Raw genomic sequence first — 21,263 nt, forward strand, 5'->3', positions numbered from 1 at the left:
TAAAAACAGCACAAACAAGAGTCTTGTGGAGCAACAATTACATAGCCACAAACATGGGCATTGCGTAAATAAACTGGAATTCTAAAGAAATAAAATGGATATACAAACTCTGTTTAATATAGAACTGCTCTGTGCTGCTGTGAACATTCCAGTGAACTGATTGGTTTCAGAATTTGGGACACATAGATAACCAGGGGATGAAGAGTGACCACAGAAAGGTGCCCTGATCCTAGTTGTGGTCCTTGACATTTATGCAACTTAAATGTTTTCTGAGATGAACTAACTTTCCAACCATCCACTTGCTGACTACTTAATTCTCTGTTTTCAGATCAACCATGAATCCTGCATTAGAGATACGTCCTGGTACTTCCAGTGTCAGAGTGATAGATTTGGGGTGGCAAGGACTGCTGAACCCAAATCCTCTAAGCAGAAAAGAGGACGAAAGCCTGGTAGATGAATATCTGTCGCCAGCTAGATTGGTAAGTATTCTTCACAAATGTATGGACAAGATGCAGAAAAAGTCACTATGGTTAAACAATGTTTCACTCTGTTAAACTGTTCTTTGTTCCCTTGATTTTTTTTCTACTGCGCAGAAAGCACTTACCGGGGTGGATGACCTCCAAGAAGTGAAGACCCTCCAGATGTGTGTGGACACCAGGGAACACACCCTGGGGAATTTTGGTGAGGGATGCTTTTTAGGTGAGGGGTGAAACAGCAGGGATGAGGGGTGAAATCCTACATGGATTACACACAGTTCTGTTACTAAAATAACCCAGTGCTAGTTTCCCCTAAATACTGGAAATTTAACTTGATAGGGGATATAAAATATGGAGTTTACCTACATATTTGTTTTTTCCTTGGATTTAAATTTTATCAGCAAACGACTTTTCCTAACATTTGTAAAAAATGTTCACAAGCTTTGTTACCGTAATTTTATGATTATGTTTTACACATTATACATATTTTATGCAGCCTTTGGCAGAGGGGGCTAAGATTCGAACAATTACAGTATGTTCCCATGCCACTAAAAATATTGATGCACCATCTGATGCGTACATTTCCAAGCATATAAAGTGAAATGTTTTAAAGAATAATGATAGTAACAACATTTTTGGTATCTATGGTATTATTTTTAAAGCTTCCATAAAAAAACAATATACCGCCAACTGTTGCTATTTGAAGGGACTGCCCATCGCCTGAAGGCAATGCAGGTGTGTTTTTGACTGAGGGTGGAAGTTGAGTAGGGGCTGTCTTGCATTTCAGAAGCGCAGGTATGCACTACAGGAAACGTAGAACGCCCCAACGTGATGTGGCTGTGCACACTTTTCACGTGTCGTGGTGCACACACACAGTCCCAATTTACAGAGGGACTATATTGGGTGATGGTTATTATTATTATTATCTTTAATTTATAATGTGCCACAAAGGGTCCGCAGCGCCGTACATGACATACAGAAAACAGTGACCCATGACTCAACATGATACACAAACAAATATAGGAAGAACAAAAGTATAGAAATATACACACACACGTAACATGGTAATGAAAATCAGATTATTTCTGGCACAATGAGTGAAAGTGATGGTAGAAATCAGTGAGAAGAAGGCCAAAGCTTAAGAAAACAGGGCTAGGGAAGCAGACCAAGAGGTACAGAGGGTGATGGAATAGTAGAAGGAGCACACAAGGAAAGAGGGCCCTGCCAATGAGAGCTTACATCCTAAAGGGAAGGGGGAGACACAAATAGGGTGGTACTAACTGGGGGAAAGAGCCAGGACAAGGGAGTTAGGACGAGGACTGATAGACTTGAATAAAGAAGTGAGTCTTAAGGGCACGATTGAAGCCTTTGAGAGTAGTTGCTAACCTGATGGAATGTGGAAAATCGTTCCACAGCTGGGGAGCAGCCCGGGCAAAGTCCTGGAGACGGGAATGGGAAGAGGTGATCAGTGAAGTAGTGAGGCGGTGGTCACAGGCAGAGCGGAGGGGGGCGGCTAGGAGTATAGGTAGAGATGAGATTGGAGATGTAGGGAGGGGAGAATTGATTAAGAGCTTTAAAGATGAGGGTGAGGAGTTTAAATTTAATTCTGTAGGCCATGAGGAGCCAATGTAGTCACTGTTGGAGGGGGACAGCGGAGATATAGCGGTGGGAGAGAAATTTGAGGCGGGCAGCAGCATTGAGGATAGACTTAAGAGGGTCAAGGTGAGAATCGGGTAGGCCAGAGAGAAGGAGGTTACAGTAGTCCAGGCAAAAGATTACAAGCGAGTGAACAAGGGTTTTCGTGGCTTCCGTGGTGAGAAAGGGGCGTATCTTGGATGGTATGGTGGCACATCTAACATATTCTGTTCTCCTACGTACTTAGTGACTCACTGCGTCTTGTTCACACTTTTATGTCTTTCCATCTGTGTACTCTGGTCAACCCTTCTGTAACATACCTTTTTTATATCTGTCCCCATTAAGTGGTCTTATTCATTTTGTATCAGACAGCACTGACTCCTTCAGTAAGCTGAATGTGGTCCCCAAGTAGATTATTTAGAGATGAGTGAATCGATTCGTCCATATTCCATTCAGATTATCCAAATCTATTCACAAATCAGGGCTAATTCTGATGAGATCCGGTGAAGAAAAACTGCTGTATAATTGGAGCAATAGCAGTACAGTTAATAGAAAGTAGCAATACAACACTCATCATTACATGACCAAAACCCTGTTCCAAGTGCCATGTAATGAGTTCCCTATTCATTCCTTCTACTTCTGTGAAAGAAAATATAACTGTCAGTTATAAAGTGACTTTTGGCTGCCTTGCACAGCTTTGCCATTTGATCAGTGGTCTTCACCATAACAATTCCAGAGTGTTTAATATAGTATGAAAGACACGTTGGTAAATGCATAGTTGTCTACTCTCCCGGGAATGTCCATAGACTCCTGAATTTCTAGAAGTTCTCCCGCATTCCTGGGAGAGCAGTGCTCCCTCCATCATCCTGGACACTTCCCTAGTACAGTTGGTGGTGGCAAGGGTTAATGAGTTGACTCACAGTGAGCCGCCTCATCCTGATCCCGTGTTCCGCACTTGGTACCAAGATCTTGGAGGGGAGATCTAAAATGTTGACTTGTGTTGGTCAATGCAGTCGGCAGATTACCTGTCACTGTCGTCTTCCAATCCAGCGATGCTGGGAGAGAACATTAATTCAGCCCACAGAACTGTGTATAGGTAATGGGTCCACCTTGGGGAGGGAAGTGGGAAGGAGAGTGATTTAAATAAACATCCCTGCAAAACATCACTTGTGCTGCACCTGATTTTTATTCATGCTTATAAACATGCCGTTACCTTAAGACGTTTACAGTATGTGTGAAATGATACACAGCTTTGCACACGTGTAACTTGAGATTCATACAGCTATACAAAGAAATAGTATTCATAGCTACTCAAAATACTTTTTAGTGCTGGAGTTCAGTATTAATATGCATTTTGCTCCCTCGTGTGGTCCAATTAGTGTACTACACCATCAACAATTTCTGATTATGGGCCTCATTTTCATCATCATTATTTATATAGCGCCACTTATTCCGCAGCGCTGTACAGAGAACTCGCTCACACGAGTCCGTGCCCCAATAGAGCTTACATTCTAAATTCCCTAACATACACACACTAGGGTCAATTTGATAGCAGCCAATTAACATACTAGTATGTTTTTGGATTGTGGGAGGAAACCAGTGCGCCAGAAGAAAACCCACGCAAACACAGGGAGAACATACAAACTCCACACAGATAAGGCCACGGTCAGGAATTAACTCATGACCCGAGAGAATCACTGACCTGATGTCAGCTGGTCCTTTTGTGGCAGGGCTGAAATGCAGTGAAAATGTTGTTTTTGGGATAAAGTTCATTGTCATGGCAAAGAGGGACTTTGAAATTAATTGCAATTGATCTGATCACGCTTCATGACATTCTGGAGTATATGCAAATTGCCATCATAAAAACTGAGGCAGCAGACGTTGTGAAACATAATATTTGTGTCATTCTCAAAACTTTTGGCCATGACTGTACTTGGGGAGCAGTGGGGATGGGGGTTGGAGAGAGGGAGGGGATTTGGCACTGCGGTGCAAGCTCCCCACTTGCGCTCAAGAATCCTCCCCGGAATGACAGGTGTGTGGTGTCTGTTTCAAGTAGTGCCATATAATTAACAGGTACCATCATTTCAATCCTTTGTTGTTATTAAAGGCATCTGGCATGTCCAGATGAGATGCAACAACTCATTGACATTTATGTTCATCAGATAACTGACTGTAAGAACAGTCACTTGTTAAGTGGTGCAAGTGCAGCTTGCTGTGGCTTTACCCCCTCCCCTTTCTTGTGCCTAAACAACTATTGGGCAGCATGGTGGCTTAGTGGATCAGCACTTCTGCCTCACAGCACTGGGGTCATGAGTTCAATTCCCGTCCATGGCCTTATCTGTGTGGAGTTTGTACGTTCTCCCTGTGTCTGCGTGGATTTCCTCCAGGTGCTCCGGTTTCCTCCCACACTCTAAAAACATACTGGTAGGTTAATTGGCTGCTATCAAAATTGACCCTAGTCTGTCTGTCTGTGTGTATATTAGGGAATTTAGACTGTAAGCTTCAATGGGGCAGGGACTGATGGGAGTGAGTTCTCTGTACAGCGCTGCGGAATCAGTGGCGCTATATAAATGATGATGATGATGATGATGATGATGATGATGATGATTGGAGACATTGAGGAATATTTACTAACATAGCTTAAAGGTGAAAATGTACTTTGACATATGGCAGCCCATCAGCATCTAGCTTTTATCTGTCTAGAGCAAGTTTGACAATGAAAGCAAATGTCTAGTTGGTTGCTATGATTACACCTTTGAGTACTGTATGTAAATAAACATATTGTGTTGTTGTGTGCACTACCTGTGTGCATGCTACTATATAGGGGCTTTTTACTAAGTAAAGTGTAAATGTGCAACAACCAATGAGTTGCTTTCATTGTCTGACTAGCATTGGTTCAATAAAAGTTAAATGCTGATTGATTGCTATGGGTTATTGTGTGTGCATAGCCCCTTATGCTTTTAAAATCATTGACAGTTAACACATTATACCAGCTTACCAACCTACCATCTTCTCTTACAGGGGCTGGCAGCAGGTAGCAGGGTGGAAGAAAAGCCCATGTACCCTTATACTGCTCCTGTTCAACTAACACGTTTTATATATTAACATGTTTTGTTTAGATTTATTTTACTCAGACTTTTACATATATTTGTTCACTTAAATACATAAATAGTAGGTTCAGTTCAAATGATCAGATTATAGTTCAAACCAGCTGCCTTCGGAAAATGGCTTATTGGCAATGTATTTTTACAAATAAAATAAATACCACTTTGGCTGTGGTTCGAATTCTTTTATTATACTTTATTCCAACTGGAACCCTAAATTGTCATATAAGTTCACATTTTCATTCAACAAATACTGCAATAGGTGTGGATTAATTATATTTATAGATAGAGAGAAAGATTGCTGGAGGTGAAGAAAACTAGATGAGCAGGAACCTCCTATAAGATATGTTGTATTACCTGAAAATTTACAAATCAATTTGTAGATTTCTTCATTTCGCAATTGAATTCTGTAAATCAATCACAAGCATACTTGTCAACTCTTGCAAGCTGTCCTGCGGGAGATCAGGCGGGGAGGTGGGTGTGTGGGCGAGGGGCTCCGTGAATCATGTCATTTGGCCCCACCCCCTAGACGTCATCACATTTTTGTAGCCTATTACAGCAGGGGACGGGGCCACAATGGCTCACAACTCGTGTCCTTAGCCCTGCGCCCCGCCACTTAAGTAATGAGGGGACCAGAAACCGGGAGGTTGCCCTGCTCTCTCGGGAGTACAGGAGAACTCCCAGAAATTCGGGAGTCTCCCGGACATTCCGGGAGAATAGGCAGCTATGATCACAAGTCAAGTTTTGAAAGATTCGCTCATCTCTTAAATTAATCTAAAAATGATTTTCAGAAGTTTCATGTGGGTTGATGTCTATGCTACTGTCAGAATGTTCTACAGTATGCAGATTTGTATCATGAAGCAGAGACTTCAAATTGCAGCCTGTCCTTAACTTCTAAGAGCATGCCGTGTAGTGAGCCTATATATGTAGTCAGCCTATAAGCTGGTAGATGACGGAACCGTTGCGAATTGGGTGACTATTGGCTGCTGTTGCTTCTGCATTCAATAATTCACAGCAACCAGATTCTCACTATCATTTTCTAATACAGTTTCGAAAAATAAATGTGTGATTAGTTGCAATGGGATTTCTACACTGCTACCCTTGTGCCAGTCTTCATACATATCTGACAATATAAGTCTGAGCTGCTAAAACTAACGTACGCTACTACTACCCTTTTATCGCTTTCACATATATTCCTAGAGACTTTATACAAGGTTTTTAAATAAGGGTTTTCATATTTTGGGTTTAATATCACTGTAAGCAACAAACATAAACAGACATTTGAACTGCTCGCATACAACGATAAATAAATAATTAGCAAGTAGAAAGAAAAACAGTAGAACGCGGAAATTATAACTGGCATCTTCTTCTAAGAACCTCCCAAGTGGCTCATTTTCAGCATAGATGACCTGAAGTTGAAATTAAATGGTTATACTGGAAATCTCAATGGATAAACACTTATGAAATGCATCAGATTTTGAGACTGCAGAAAGGACTACTCTATCTATAATGGACTATTCCTTAGTTACATATAGGGAATACAGCAACCATTCCTCACACACCAATTACTAGAGCACTATGTTCATCCATCGCTTTATAATAGAGCTCTATGAAGCACTAAAGATAGCCTTGGAGTGTACTCCTTTTTCCGTCAGCATAGCCGCAGGATAAACAAGCATGACTTTGAGTGAGTTGGCTCCTGTTAACTCTAATTTATAAAAAATAATATAGAGGGAGATATGCCTTTAATTAGACTTTCACTAACTACTAAAATCACAAAATGCAATCATTGTTTATGATAAAAATAATGTCATTGTAATTGCTGAAGTATATGACTTTTATTTTGCTTCTGTTTATCACAGGGACTTACATGCCCAACCTAAGGCAGCTGAAACTAAACAACAGCGTGATCTTGTCTTTGAGGTACAGAGTTTTTTTGGCTGTATGGGTTATATTACATTGAAGCTTGCATAAATCAAATCAGAATTATGTAATAAGTGCTGTATGTGTAGCACACATTTTCAATCAAGGATATTACCATGGCTATAGGTACTTTGTTACCAGATGATTTTGCAGTGAATTTAACTGGAAGTTCAGAGTTGGGAATTATTGTAAGAGATAATTACATCACCAGGTATTGTACATACCCCTCCTGTCTTTAACAGCTTATGTAACTATGATAATAAAAATTGCAATTTAGTGACAGTAGGCTTCTGACAGCCAGGAATGGGTTACAACTGCATTGTGTAAAAATAAGTAGTTTGACAGTTTAGTTATTCTCTAAGGGCCTCCAAAAACATACTAATAGGTTAATTGGCTGCTATCAAATTGACCCTAGTCTCTCTCTATCTGTGTATGTTAGGAAATTTAGACTGTAAGCTCCAGTGGGGCAAGGACTGATGTGAGTGAGTTGTCTGTAGTGGCGCTATATAAATAATGATGATGATGAAGGGCCTGATGAAGAGTGGATGCAATGTAAATGGCATCCCGTAATTTGCATAGGATCTAAAGATACGTGCGACTCGGAATGCTATGCAAATTGCACACACTTTGTTAGACACACCTCTTTGTCTGCCTTACAGGCTGGTGCGCTTGAGTGTATCAATTGCAGCGGCCCCGTAAGGCAGATAAATCAATAAATGAAACAGGGAAACTCGCAGCATGGGGTTGGATTTCCTAGGGAGATCGGACGTGCAGAAGACACCTCATGGCTAATTGAATCTCCCCCTTAGCGTCAGTTCAGTCATGTATATAACATTGGGATCTCCCACGGCTTGAGTTCAGGTTGTGGGAAATCCCCATGTTATACTGTATATGTGACTGAACAGACTCCATGAGCTAATTTTCGATGAGAGCTCTTAGCAGATAGTATTGCATCTATTGTGAGATTTTTTTATTTTGCCAAGCTCAGTATCAATGGGTTTATTACAGTTGAAGAGCCCGGATCTAAGTGAGCAAAAAAGAGGGTGAATAAGTGATATGTTGGGGTGTTTATATTTCAAATAAAAATATTTTTATACTTGTGTCTGTGTTTTATTTTTCCCTGGTGCACTACATCTCCCAGTAGGCTCTGGGTACCACGGCTTTCTGGCAATTGTGGTTCCCCAAGTGTAGTAGTGGTAGTACTACAAGTGCCAGCGTATCCAAACACTCAATAGCAACCTGTGCATGCTGGGTCCTGTAGTGCACCATGGACAAAATGGATTTATACATTTAATAAATTAGTACATCCCTACACCTACCACCCCATGGATGGGGGAAGAGCCCCAGAGCTATCAGCAGTGGGCTGGTAAATCTAGTGGGGGAGAGAGTCAGTCATCATCAGCACAGATCTTGTACCAGGAGAAAGCACCTGCAACAGATAGGTCTCTTAGAGGCCTATATGCGGCTACATCCAACTAAGCATAGCACATACAAAGCCTTTACATTGCTAGGTCTGCCCACTACCTCCCGTTTCACCTTTCTAAGCGTAGAGAGGTGCAAGGGCGAGATCAGTCTCAGTTTGATAGCAGCCTTGAGATGGATCCTTGGTTGCTGAGCATTTTGGGCTTACGAGTCGTGCTTGTGTCCGACTACATGAGGCCCTAAGTGTGTCCAAGTATATTGTGAAGGATTATATGAATAGATAAGTATGTAATACGTTTCTGAGACTGTATTCATGGAGTACTAATGGTAATTTGTACTTTTTCCAGAGACCTTGGTACATCATTGTCACATTTGCAAGTGCTGTGGATGGCACGTTCTGGCCTTACAGATCTTGATGGCATCACCTCCTTCTATTCCTTAAAGGTAAAGCGGAGATACAACTTTTTGTTTTCTACAGCCAATAGTGCCCATCCAGTCAATGGCACAAACGTCTACGAATTAGATTGGACCATTGAGCCTACAAGAGGTTGATCTGATGTCAAAAGGCTTTTAATAGTCACAAACATTTGTGCTCCACATACTGTAATGGATTCTAAAGCTTTTGAAGCACAGGCCTATGTATTATTCATTTGCGTCATTTTGGCTCCGCCCCCCGCGACAAAATGCCGGTTTTCTTGCGGGGGCAGGGCCAAAATGACGCGATTCACCGCAAATCGCCTCATTTTGAGGAGCAGATGCCATATGCGGGATATTTGCCTGCTCGCCCGGGAGACCTACCCGAATATCGGGAGTTTCCCGGACATTCCGGAAGAGTTGGCAAGTATGGTATTATTTAAAGCGGTGCTATTAGTACATGTACATAGTAAGTCACGGATATACTGACAATGGGTAAACTTGCTTAGTTAAACATGCCTAGGTACAGTAAATAACAACTTATTTTATTATGACACTGCTCCTTTAATTAATGTAGTGTTTGTAATGAGCCTGGTGCCCTGTGCTTTGCTCTGGCTGGTGCTTTACAGCTGTTGACTTATGATTATGAACATATTGCCTATTACAGGAGCTGTACCTGGCTTACAATGACCTGAGGGATCTCAGTCAGATGAGCATGCTGGAATATCTAGAGATCCTTGATCTAGAAGGGAACAACATTGACCACATCAGTGAGCTGCAGTACTTGGCGTTATGCAGCAATCTAACAACACTCACCGTAGAAGGCAACCCCATATGTGCCCGACCTAGTCCTGAAGACACCGAGGTAACTTCCTAGGATTTATTAATGTACAGTATATCTGTGATGGAGACCGATTGCCATTCACAGGACCTTGCCAATTCACCTATATTCATGGGAGTGGGTGCCTCAGTATTGTACAGAGACTACACAGTGCATATCAGCCTTAATAACCCAAGTCCTGACCACTCCAGCAACATCCGGGTTAAGTATTCAGCTCTGTCTAATGACTGATGAGTGGTAATTAAGGCCTATGCTGAGCACAGCAACTATTCTGTGTTGAGTTCTATCTGTCCCCAGACAGAGACTATAACAAGGTTATCAACCGTTCTGTCTGCCTCTGGCTCAACAGCCTGATCTGATTTCACCTTGGGTGAGATCATCTCCTGTGGTGATCTCATGTCTAAGGTACCAAGAGCCCAAACTATAGGTCAAATCAAGTCATGCTGCAACTTATATCTGCAGATTAAGCAGGGAACGTGTATCAGCGGTGGCAGGGAATAAATATCTTAATAATGACCTGCATATCACGCTCTGCAATGAACTATATTATTTATATTTGTGTGGAAAATTATTATGCATTGATACAAAGGTAAAACATTGGAAATGTATTTGTACAAATATGTTTATTATAATGTTCTATTAATAAACAACAGCATTTTACTTATAAATGAGAGGATGTGCTTTTATGGCTTTTCTTTAAAGGTGCTACTTTTTCTACTGCTGTATTGTTGGAAACAAGGCTTGTAATGTATAAATGCTAGAAACACATTTAAGAAGCACTAAACAGCTGAGGTGCAGCCAGGGGCGGATCTAGAAAAGTATCCTACCCGGGGCGATTTAGGGGGGCGATTTAGTCCCCGCCCCCTTTTTGACTTCAAGGCTGCCGGCGGCTGCACAATATGTGCAGGTCCGCTTGGCAGTGCAGCCGGGCAGCACATTGTCACTGCCGAGCGGACCTGCACATATTGTGCAGCCGCTGGCAGCAAGCCCCTGCTAGGGGGGCGCCCCCCCCCCTGGATCCGCCACTGGGTGCAGCAGTAATTCCTCTTTGTTAATGCCGTACTCCGAGACTTCCGCCAAAGCGCCTAGATTTCTGAGAAATAGGTTGGTGTCTGCAGAGGAAAAAATGTTTGTAACAGTCAATAAGAGGATTTAGGTGGTATGAGGGCGCCTCTTGGAAAGTACCGAGCAATGTTAGAGAGGACATACCCTTAAGGGCATGCCTTGTTTGAGAGGGCACAAGCATATCCACTCCGCAAAATACATGATTTTGGCACCAGCTCTGAGCTGGCAGAGATCAGACCTCTTCCTATTCTGTTAATGGTACAACATCAGTGGACCTTTAAGTGGATTAGACCACTTTGCCCAATGTAGAACAAATCTATAAACACACAGAGTGCCAGAGCAGAGAGTAAGTGTGCACCTTGAGGAGCGCTGGGTGGACCAACTAGGCGCACCCATGCAAAGACAAAACTTTTTGTGCTGCATATTCAATACACTTCATAAATGAAGTATTTTGTTATAATGCTTATATATTTCCCTAAACATTTAAATACAATTAAAATCATTTTCATTTCGAAATATTATCACGTTCCTCTTGTTATATATTGTCGCAAGATCAGGCTTGGGGCACTTCTAATGCATCAGTCAACTAATAGCACACCAGTCCAGGGCCTTGGTACAAGTAGCCGCAGCTAGTTTTATTTAGCAGCATAAAAAAAAAACCATAAAATAAATCTTAGCCTGTCCCACGCTAACTAGCAAACTAACATAGTTGGGAATTTCCTCTCTAAGGTGGAAGATCATAATGTCCCACACACACAAAATAACAGGACTTACAGCTAACAGTGATGGTGTCTCTCAACACGCCTCAACACGCCTCAGACCTGTTCCCCAGGCAGTGAGAGACTGACAGAACAGCCTCATAGCCTTTTATCTACATCTCACAGGTGCAACTCCTAATTAGTCAGCATCTGCTAGCAGATTGGAAGACCCAAAATGGGATTAATGTACGGAGCCTGTCCTTTTCTCTCTATTCGTAAACCCAAGGGACCCTTACAGTGACTTATTAAAGTTTGGATACCTTGTTTCCAAATACACACACACACTCTTCCTGGGGTTTAAAAACACATATGATAGAAATCTAGGGGATATGTATCTCCCATCAACAACTTCCCCAGCGCTTCTGCCACAATATATTCTGTATATATATATATATATATATATATATATATATATATATATATATATATATATATATTTTATACACACCCTCTTTCCCCCTATCGCCATCCTCTTATATCCTCATAATTTTAACCTATCATCATAATTCTCTCTCCATTTCAATCTCATTCTCTTTCCCTTCTCACTCGTCCTTATACCTCTCTCACCTCCCCCTTCTGAGTTTTACCCCATAATCCCCGCCCTTTATCACTTACCCTCCTTCAGCATTATCCCCCATTCATTATTCTTCCACTGTAACATTCTCCAACATGTCAGCATTCTTCCCCTATCAGCATTCTTGCCCTCTTATAACCATGTATCTCCTTATAATTATGTATCCCCTCCCTGTAGCCATGTATCCTGCTGTAGCAGAATACCTCCCAGTGATCCCATCTGTAGTATTATCCCCTCCTGTAGCTATTCATCCCCCTGTAGCATTATGTCCTCACTTCTGTAGCTATTAATGACTCTGAAATCACACACATATATACAAAGTGCATCTGGCATCTGATCATCTTCTGATTGTGCTCAGAAGGACACACTGATCAGCCTCCATTGAGTAAGATGATGATCACACATGTATTCTCCTCTGAGTGCCTAGAGAGGAACTTCAGTTCCCATATGCACACTTTTGTATTTGGTGCTCTAGAACGCCAGTCGTAAGGCATTCCAGGGTGCACAAAGGACATCTACTGTTTGTGATGATCTATTCAGATCACTGCTGCTTCGGGACATCACAGTGTAAATTTATCAAACCTTTGAAAAAGGAAAAGTGGAGGTGTTGACCATAGCCACCATTCAAAAAATGTATCCTAAATAAATGATAACTAAAATCCGATTGGTTGCTGTGGGCAAGAGCTCCACTTTTCCTGTTTAAAGGTTTGATAAATCTACCAAAGCACAGCTCTCCTCTTTGAGCACTAACATGCAGTGCTGGAGGAGGAGGGAGAGGAAATCAGTTCTTCACATGTGCAGAATTGTTTTTCTCTTTTGGTAATACATTGTTGTTGCTTTAAATGTTCTACACATGTTGACAGACTGATTATTCAACTTGCAACTTAAATGATCAGTTATGCATCTTTGTAAAGCTTGTTATGGTTAACAGTTCTTTACTATACACTTTCAGTAATGCTCAAACATTAATTAGGCATTAAGTAAGAGACATTACTTATGGTACCTAATTTGCATTAGCTACATTGCTAATTTTTTTTTAAGTCCCTTTCTTAGTTTTGTAAGGTGCCAATGAAGGCCCTTACTTAACACACTTTAGAGTTTCTGGGCCTTTGTTCCATATATCTAGAACTCTAATCTCTTCTGTACTATAATGTTTGTGGAACAGTGTTGAATGCTTTTGCAAAATCTAAATATATTACATCACTTACTCAAGATCCAGTATGAAACTTAAGCACAACCTGTTCTTTATAAAACCATGCTGACACTGTATTATCAAATTATTTTCTACAGTGTTTTTCATAATCACATCCATCAGAACCCCTTCAAATAATTGACCCACGGCAGATGTCAGACTCACAGATATATAATTTCCTTAATCCAATTTTTATTCCCCTTTTAAAGATTGGTGCAACGTCTGCTTCCGCCAATCTTGTGGCACTGACGCAGTTATGAGACAGTTCATAAATATAGGATATAACAGCCCATCAATTACTGAACTTAGTTCCTTTAGCACACATGGGTGGATGATATCTCCCCTTGTGTTAAACAAGTAACATTTACTGGTGTGCATAAGCTATTGCTATGCAGCCTATTTCCTATAATTTTTTTCCCCCTTTGTGAATACTGACAAAAAATGGTCTTTAAATTCTACAATTATTTTTTTCCTAGTTGATATTTTAGCGGCCAAATATTATCAGTGGTATTTGTATTGATGTTTATGTACTTGAACAATGTTTTGGGATTAGACTTTTTGGGCCTGATTCATCTTGGAACCAAATGTGAATGCAATTTGCTTTTTTTAAAACTGGATGTAAATTGCACGCACGTTTCCAGTTGAATACTGGTATAAGTACAATCTGACTGAAGGATACACACAATGCATATGTGCAATATAAAATCCCATCAGAACACATGGAAGTTTAAAATACATTAACAACTATAATCATTAATAAAAATACTTTTTATTTTTTTTGTTGTTTTACATATATCAGGACTGTACATAAAATGCATTTTTACAGTTTCTTTTAGTTGCAAACACATTTTCGGCATGCAAACGTGTCAGCCATCACTATCAGTCAGCACTTACACCTGCCCTGTAAAAGTGCAAATGATACGGCTAAAATACACGTACCTCAGAGATGCCCAGATCTTGAATCTAAAGAATGTGCATGCACTCTTACTGTACATTGAGTACGTTCATCCACTCCTTCCGTCCCCTGTTCTGCCCTTCAAACAGTAGGAAGTCAGAAGTGTCATTTGTGTTTGGACGTGAATTGCATGCAGTTGCGTTCACTGGCATAAAGTCCATTTCTCAGCATGTGCAGAGCAATTTCACTCAGGATACGGAACGCAACAGTATGAATGATTCAGGCCCTCTATCTTTAGCATTTTTTTTTTAGCTTCATTCTTTGCTAACCTGACTTTTATTTATATATATTGCTAGATTATTTGTATTTCCATCATTCATTTACAATTCCTGCTAGTTTTAATGGTTTAAATGCTCTCTTTTTTTTTTCTTCATCTTCCCCAATACTTTCTTATGCAACTACTATGATTGCCGTTTAGTCCTAGAAATGTTATTGTCTTGCGTTATGTATTTGCAACAATATTTAATATTTTTTTACATTTCTGATTTGGTCATTGGATTTTCATCTAAGGGTTTTCTATCCAGTCTATAAGCTTCAATGCATCTCAGATCTGATTAAACTCTAAAATTCATAGCTTTTATAGCTCCCTTGCAAAAAGTTTTATTGAAACTCAAGTGAAATGTTATCATGTTATGGTTGTTATTCTTTAAATGCCCCCTAACCTGTACATTAGATGTAAAATCTGTTCTACTAGGTCAGTGTTGGCTAAACTTGACACTCCAGGTGTTGTGAAACTACAAGTCCCAGCATACCCTTCCAGCAAAAAGCTGCTATATATTGGCAAAGCATGCTGGGACTTGTAGTTTCTCAACACCTGGAGTGTCACAGGTTAGCCAACACTGTACTAGGTAGTACCTACTCCAGTGTAACAAATGGTACATTTCTAGTACAACAGGAGGAGGTGTAACCACAGTTTGATGTACATGTGTTTCTCTGTTTCATAGTCTCCAGATTACAATTATCGAGCTGTAGCTACAAGTATGATCCCACAATTACGATACCTAGACGATGTCCTGACTGACCAAAAAACCCTACGCGTACCAAGCACTCCCACACAGGACTGGTTGATGGTGAGGGACTACATTAAAGAAAGTGCTGGGAGCCAAATGGATACAACTTTGAGTAAGTGCTGTGGAGAAAGGTGAAAGTTAGTTGATACATAATAAGGTATTAGTAAGTAGGTACATCATTCTTGGTAGCTTTGATACAGAGGTATACTAGTAATGAAAATAGCTAGTTAAAGCACACCTATAGCCGTGACCAAGGAAAGATAAGGGCAGACATATCTTCCCTAATAAGAAATAAGTTGCTACATTAATCATAAAGACTATTAATTAAGGCATCTCCCTTATTGTTTGTGAACACAAGCCGTACCTGGCCTTACTAAATAATACTAAATAAAACACTTGTCTTGGATCTGATAAGAGCAGAATCGAGGAGTGAGTTATGAGGGCATTTAAAGGGGAGTATGATTGCCGAAAGTGTGAGCACTGATCACTTCCGCGTTATGTGAACAATTAGATAGATGTATAGATTACAAATCTATCTGTCCTAATATATCAGTAAACATACACACATGTACCTACCAATAGATTTGATTTTCATATTGTTGACCTATATTGACATACATGTAATTAGTAACTAATTGGCAAATGTTTTGTTTCAAGACCTGGGGAATGACCTGACAAAGTCAACTGTGAGACCCAGCACAGCCCAGCTAGGAGTTACCAGAAGACCCCAGTCTGCGCCAAGGCCTTCAAGTGCAGGGAGGGCTGTCACTAGCCTCAAAAGTGCCAGAGGAAGTCCACTATCAGAACCTTCGGAAGATGGTCTTGCAGAGAATGAAGCCAGTGATCTAACTCATGGTGATCTGAACACATGAAAGGGGCTTGTCGCTATCCATGTGTCTTTATCTATTGTTTTCTCTTTTGTTTATTTTGCTTGATTGAGTTTTTCTCTCTATTCTTTGCCTTTTTATCTCATAGCAAACTAGTAAGTGATAAAATATACCCCACAGAACCAAAATATTACACAGCCACTTGAATACTTCTGTCCATCATAAACTGTCCTAAAGTATATTGTATATTTGAATTGACTAAACCACTAACATTCTTATCTGAACAACTATCCATCAATGATATTGGAACTGTGGAAAAAGTGTCATACACAGTGCAATTAGCATAACGTAGCCAGAGCTTAAACAAGGATGGAACCCAGCAATGAGTTCATTGGTGGGAGTGGGAAATGTGAAGAAATTAAATAGGGAATAAAAGTAGAACAAAGAAGAATAATGGACAGAATGAATGGAAAGATGTTCATATGTGGAACTTGCTCATTCGTTCTCATTTTTGACCTGATTTTTCTGGCAACTTTTTTTTTTTTTAACTGAAATAAAGTTTATTGAATTTTCTAAGATAATTGCAAAGGATACAAAAAAAAAAAGAAATAGGGAAAGGGTAGGACATAAAGGGGAAACACAACAATATGTCATAAAACACCAGCAATCTAGACATGTATCACTTTGTAGTATTTAAATATAATTATAGTCAGTTGACAAGTAAAACTAAAGATTGGCACTCTAAACATAAGTCACTTTAACTTTACAATACGGAGACTAGTCCATTCCATCCTTGTACCTAGGCCCAAAAGCAAATATTTCTTAGATCAAGGCACGAGCCACTGAGTCGAGATATCCAGCCTATGGGGGGACTGGGATGGGGCCCCACCTCCGTCTGTGACGTAATTATGCCAGCTACGCCATTTCACTAATGGGGAAGTAGCTGCCGTGGAATACGGAACTCCTATGGTCTCCATCTCAAAGCTGAAGTTCACTTTAGATATCACCTTAGCCAAAGACGGGGGAGACAGTTGTTTCCAGGCCTGAGCTATAGCAGCTCTGGTTGCAATGAGCACTTGGCCCATCACGTACCTGTCCCAGGAGGGAACGGAGGGGGGATAATGATGTAACAAAGCAAGCTCTGGGGAAGGAGATGTAGGATATCTAAAAACCTTTTTTCTGGCAACTTTTAACCGCCATATAAACTTTGAGATTATATTGGCTTCTTTGAGTTACACATGTTCTATCATGTTTTGGTCTTGTTTGCAGTGTTATTGGACTAAATACTAGAGCTTTTTTAGGGGGGAGGGGGGTGGCGAGAATTTCTGGATGTTTAATGTGAAGCATTACTGTTAATGGGTTTAAGATATCATGATAATTATTTTTTCTTAATATTTGCGCTTTTATCTCTAACCTTGCAGGTGTTGGAAAAGTCATCTGCGGGAATCCCTTTAAAGCTCTCCGGGCACGAAAAGAAAAGCTAGGAGTAAGCGCTTGTCTCCTCTGTTCTATGAATTGATTCCTCTAATAGAGATTAGCATCTTTCTGGTTGGGTACATAGACTCTAGAATCTTGTGTTTTTATGTCAGGAACGGACACCATACTACTGTCCCATTTGGGCAATGGTTGTGTCATGGATTGCTGGGAAAACAGAGTCTTTCCAATATGGTTACAGACTTTACAGATGTGTCCACATCTGTCAAGTGGCTCAAGAGGCTTTATTAGCACATTTGCAGATGACCTCATAGTTGGATCAGATAAATAACTTGATTTTATTGTATTATTTTCTGGCATCGCACATGTTTTTTGAGGGACTCATATGCAACAGTTTTGGGCCAATATGCCATTATTGCTGACAATAATACGGGTTGTGTCACCAGCATTACTAAAGCTCTGGGTGAAGACCATGGTAACATAATCTAGTCCAACACATCTGGAAGGCCCAGTCATGGCTTTGTTATGTTTGTTTCTCACTACTGGTCTCTACTCCAGATAGCACATACTCAGTGCCGGATTAAGGGAATGGAGGCCCCTGGGCTAAGGGGGCCTCCATTACCCCGTGAAGCCCCCCTCCCCCCCCCCCCGTGATCCGAGCTGCCCCCCCCCCCGGCACTTACCTCCTTCCCCGGTGCACTGTACACTCTTTACTGAGGAGATCTCGTGAGAGTGAGACTCACGAGATCTCCTCAGTAAGGAGACTACAGCGCGCCGGAGAAGGACCGCAGTGAAAGTGCTCAGCAGCACTGATCGCGCCGGGGTCGCCCCCGCCCCCGACCGATCAATACTGCTGCTGAGCACTTGCAAGGGCCCCCTGGATGCCCGAGGCCCCTGGGCTGTAGCCCAGTTAGCCCTATGGTTAATCCGGCCCTGCACATACTATGTGACTCAGAGCTCTCCTTCTATGGTCCTGTCTGATAACCTTTTCATTTTCAGTTAACTTCTGGAACCAGTGTACAAATGCCGGGTCACACATTTGACTCTGTGACAGCCTCTCACAAAGATCGGGCTGATGTGTTTGCAGAACTGAAAACCTGGAGAGAGAAGAATCATGAGTAAGAAAGTATGAGAGCGACACTTGGCTACTTGTATTATAGGTTGGACGCACATTACATGTTACCTGAGTAGTCTCACACACATGCATGAACATTCACACAACCTTCTTCTGTGTATCCACACATTACAGCTGTACTGTACAGGAGATAAGCTAGTTCTCCAGGACCTTCTATAGCAAAGCTCACAATGACTCTATATTGATGTGTCTCAGGGTCTTGCAAAGGATTCAGAATGACCGAGCTCCTCAGGTCCTCACTATAACACACAGTGATGAAGAGGAAGAAGATAGTTTGTCTTCTAGCAGTAAAGATGAAGAACTAGAAGACACCTGGGACTCTGGTTGTATTGTGAGAGCGTCTCCACAGACCTCAAGCCCTTCTCCTCGGTCACTTGCAGGTGAGAACTGTTACCAACTTGGTTTGGAAACAGCTGAGTTAATATGAAGTGGTTGGTACTCTGCTTCCCAACTCCCCCCTTGCACTGGTCACTGGTCGCTCTCTGCAGGTGTGAGTGTAGTGACAGACATGGTGAGAGAAGTAAGGGAAGGAGAGGAGGAATAATCACTCTCCTGTCTCTACTCCTCTCACACTGTTAGTCACCTACAGAAAGTGGCCAGTGACTAGGCAACAGAGGATGTGGGAAGGGGCATGTAGGGGGCGTGGGGTGAGAAGGCATGTCTATGCCTTCCTTTCAGTAGTGACATCTGGGATGAGGTTCTCACCTTTCCTCAGGGAAGGAACGACCATGACTGGGAGCAAGATTTACTGCTCCATTTTCAAATTGCATAAATAGCCATATTTCAGATCACCAAGGAGAGGCAGTGAAGATTAGTGTAATCAGAGGCAACTGAAGCAGTACATTGTAATGAAGCAGAAGAGAAACACGGAGATTTAGGGGCAAGAGATTAGCTGACATGAGCCAGTGTTGTGGTTGTGTAACCCCTGGCAAATTAGTTCAATTACAGAATTTTGGATTCAGTGTTGCTAGTCTCTCTAATAAATATATTGGGCCTGATTCATCAAGGAAAGTAAGGCAAAAAAATGAGTAAGTTTTCTCCTGGACAAAACCATGCTACAATGCAAGGGGTGCAAAATAGTTTATTATAAGTTAAACACTGGCTGTTTTTTCATGTAGCACACACATACTGGATAGCTTTATTTTACACTGGAATGTAAAGTTGATCTAGGACATGCCCTACCCAAACTATCAATCTGGCCCCACATTTTAAATTTACCTCCCCCTCCAATACAACATAGTTTTGCCAAGGTTCAAAGTTACTGTTTTTTTTGCTTCACTTTTTCTTAATGAATCAGGCCCATTCTGTCCAATTCTGTTCATATGTAGATTGTTTATGGACATTATATGTAGAAAGTGTTAGTCATTGTGCCTTCTCTTACAGTTTGTATATGTTAGTATGTTTATATTAAAGCGACAACTTTATCAAGGTACTGTATGCAATATTATTAATTCCTATATAACATTCTATGTAATCGATTTCTAGTCTGTGGGAGGCAGATTTTAAAACTTCAGTTGAATGTAAGTTTTTTGATTTGTTTATTTGGATTACTTGTTGATGTGGAAATCTAAAGAAACAATGAATTGACAAGGTTAGTGCATTTTATTTTGCAAGTAGAGCGTTTTCTTATTGTTGCAGTCGGTATTACATTTCACACAACAGTTTGGGCACAGAACAATATTTTGTTAATCTTCAGATCCTCTATGTAAGCAGTGACAATTGTTATTTCTATTTGTCGCCCAAGCTGGTCCGCAGTATCTTGGAGAGATGACTTTACAGGATGCCCCGCAGCAGCCATCTCCCCCTATCACTCCATGTCCACCAGTTTCAATCAGTGCAACTTCTAGACCCCACAAGGGTGCAGACATACGAGCCAGACGGTTACTCAGGGGCTTCAACCAAAGCAAGACCACTATGCAGAGGACGGGGGCGACATATGGATGTTTAGGGGATGAGGTCTTTCTGCCGACAGATATTGATGACGACTTCATTAGAACTCCGAAGATAATCCAATCAAATAACACAGAGAGTAGTGAGCTAAGTGGAAGGTCTGCTTCTGGTCCTGCAAAACTTGGACCAAATAATTCCAGGTGCGTATTCGTAGTTTATTTGTCACTATTGGGAGGTGTATAGAGTATGATGCTGTGTACTTTCTGTACTCAACTAAATTATATTAATTCTGAAATGATTCTGTCATTTTTATTTAATGAATATTATTTCTCATTGACGTGCAAAGATAAATTTAAAATTTCTGTATTTTTGTTCTTTTTTTTACATGAATGTATTGCTAGCAATGAAATAAAAGTGCACAGGATGGTATGCAATTAATTCTTCTTATGTTATATAAAGTCTGCTTATTTTAGAGAATTGATAAACAGATAAAAAATATACCTAGCAAAAGTCCACGTGTGCCATAGTGCTTTTTATACCATGAATAGTGTTTAGTGTGAGTATTGTACTGAAATTCCAGTTGGTTTTAGTACTGCGGTCTACCGGCA

At 40.9% G+C, this 21,263-nt stretch overlaps 1 protein-coding gene across 4 annotated transcripts in view; it reads left to right on the forward strand.

Annotated features, from left to right (window-relative positions):
- Positions 1-21,263, forward strand: part of LRRC56 (leucine rich repeat containing 56) — a 46,282-nt gene that overhangs the window by 22,875 nt on the left and 2,144 nt on the right. For 3 of the 4 annotated variants that reach the window (XM_075187811.1, XM_075187809.1, XM_075187810.1), the window contains 11 exons: positions 329-479; positions 594-699; positions 7,078-7,138; positions 8,908-9,004; positions 9,642-9,839; positions 15,304-15,481; positions 16,027-16,224; positions 17,618-17,682; positions 18,630-18,748; positions 18,961-19,145; positions 20,510-20,855. In XM_075187811.1, coding sequence (XP_075043912.1) covers positions 336-479; positions 594-699; positions 7,078-7,138; positions 8,908-9,004; positions 9,642-9,839; positions 15,304-15,481; positions 16,027-16,224; positions 17,618-17,682; positions 18,630-18,748; positions 18,961-19,145; positions 20,510-20,855 — 1,697 coding nt within the window. In that variant the 5' untranslated portion in view covers positions 329-335. The remainder of the gene's footprint in view (positions 1-328; positions 480-593; positions 700-7,077; positions 7,139-8,907; positions 9,005-9,641; positions 9,840-15,303; positions 15,482-16,026; positions 16,225-17,617; positions 17,683-18,629; positions 18,749-18,960; positions 19,146-20,509; positions 20,856-21,263) is intronic. The other variant, XM_075187812.1, reaches the window with a different exon arrangement.

This window comes from Mixophyes fleayi, chromosome 10, assembly GCF_038048845.1.
Source record: "Mixophyes fleayi isolate aMixFle1 chromosome 10, aMixFle1.hap1, whole genome shotgun sequence".
Lineage (NCBI taxonomy): Eukaryota > Metazoa > Chordata > Amphibia > Anura > Limnodynastidae > Mixophyes > Mixophyes fleayi.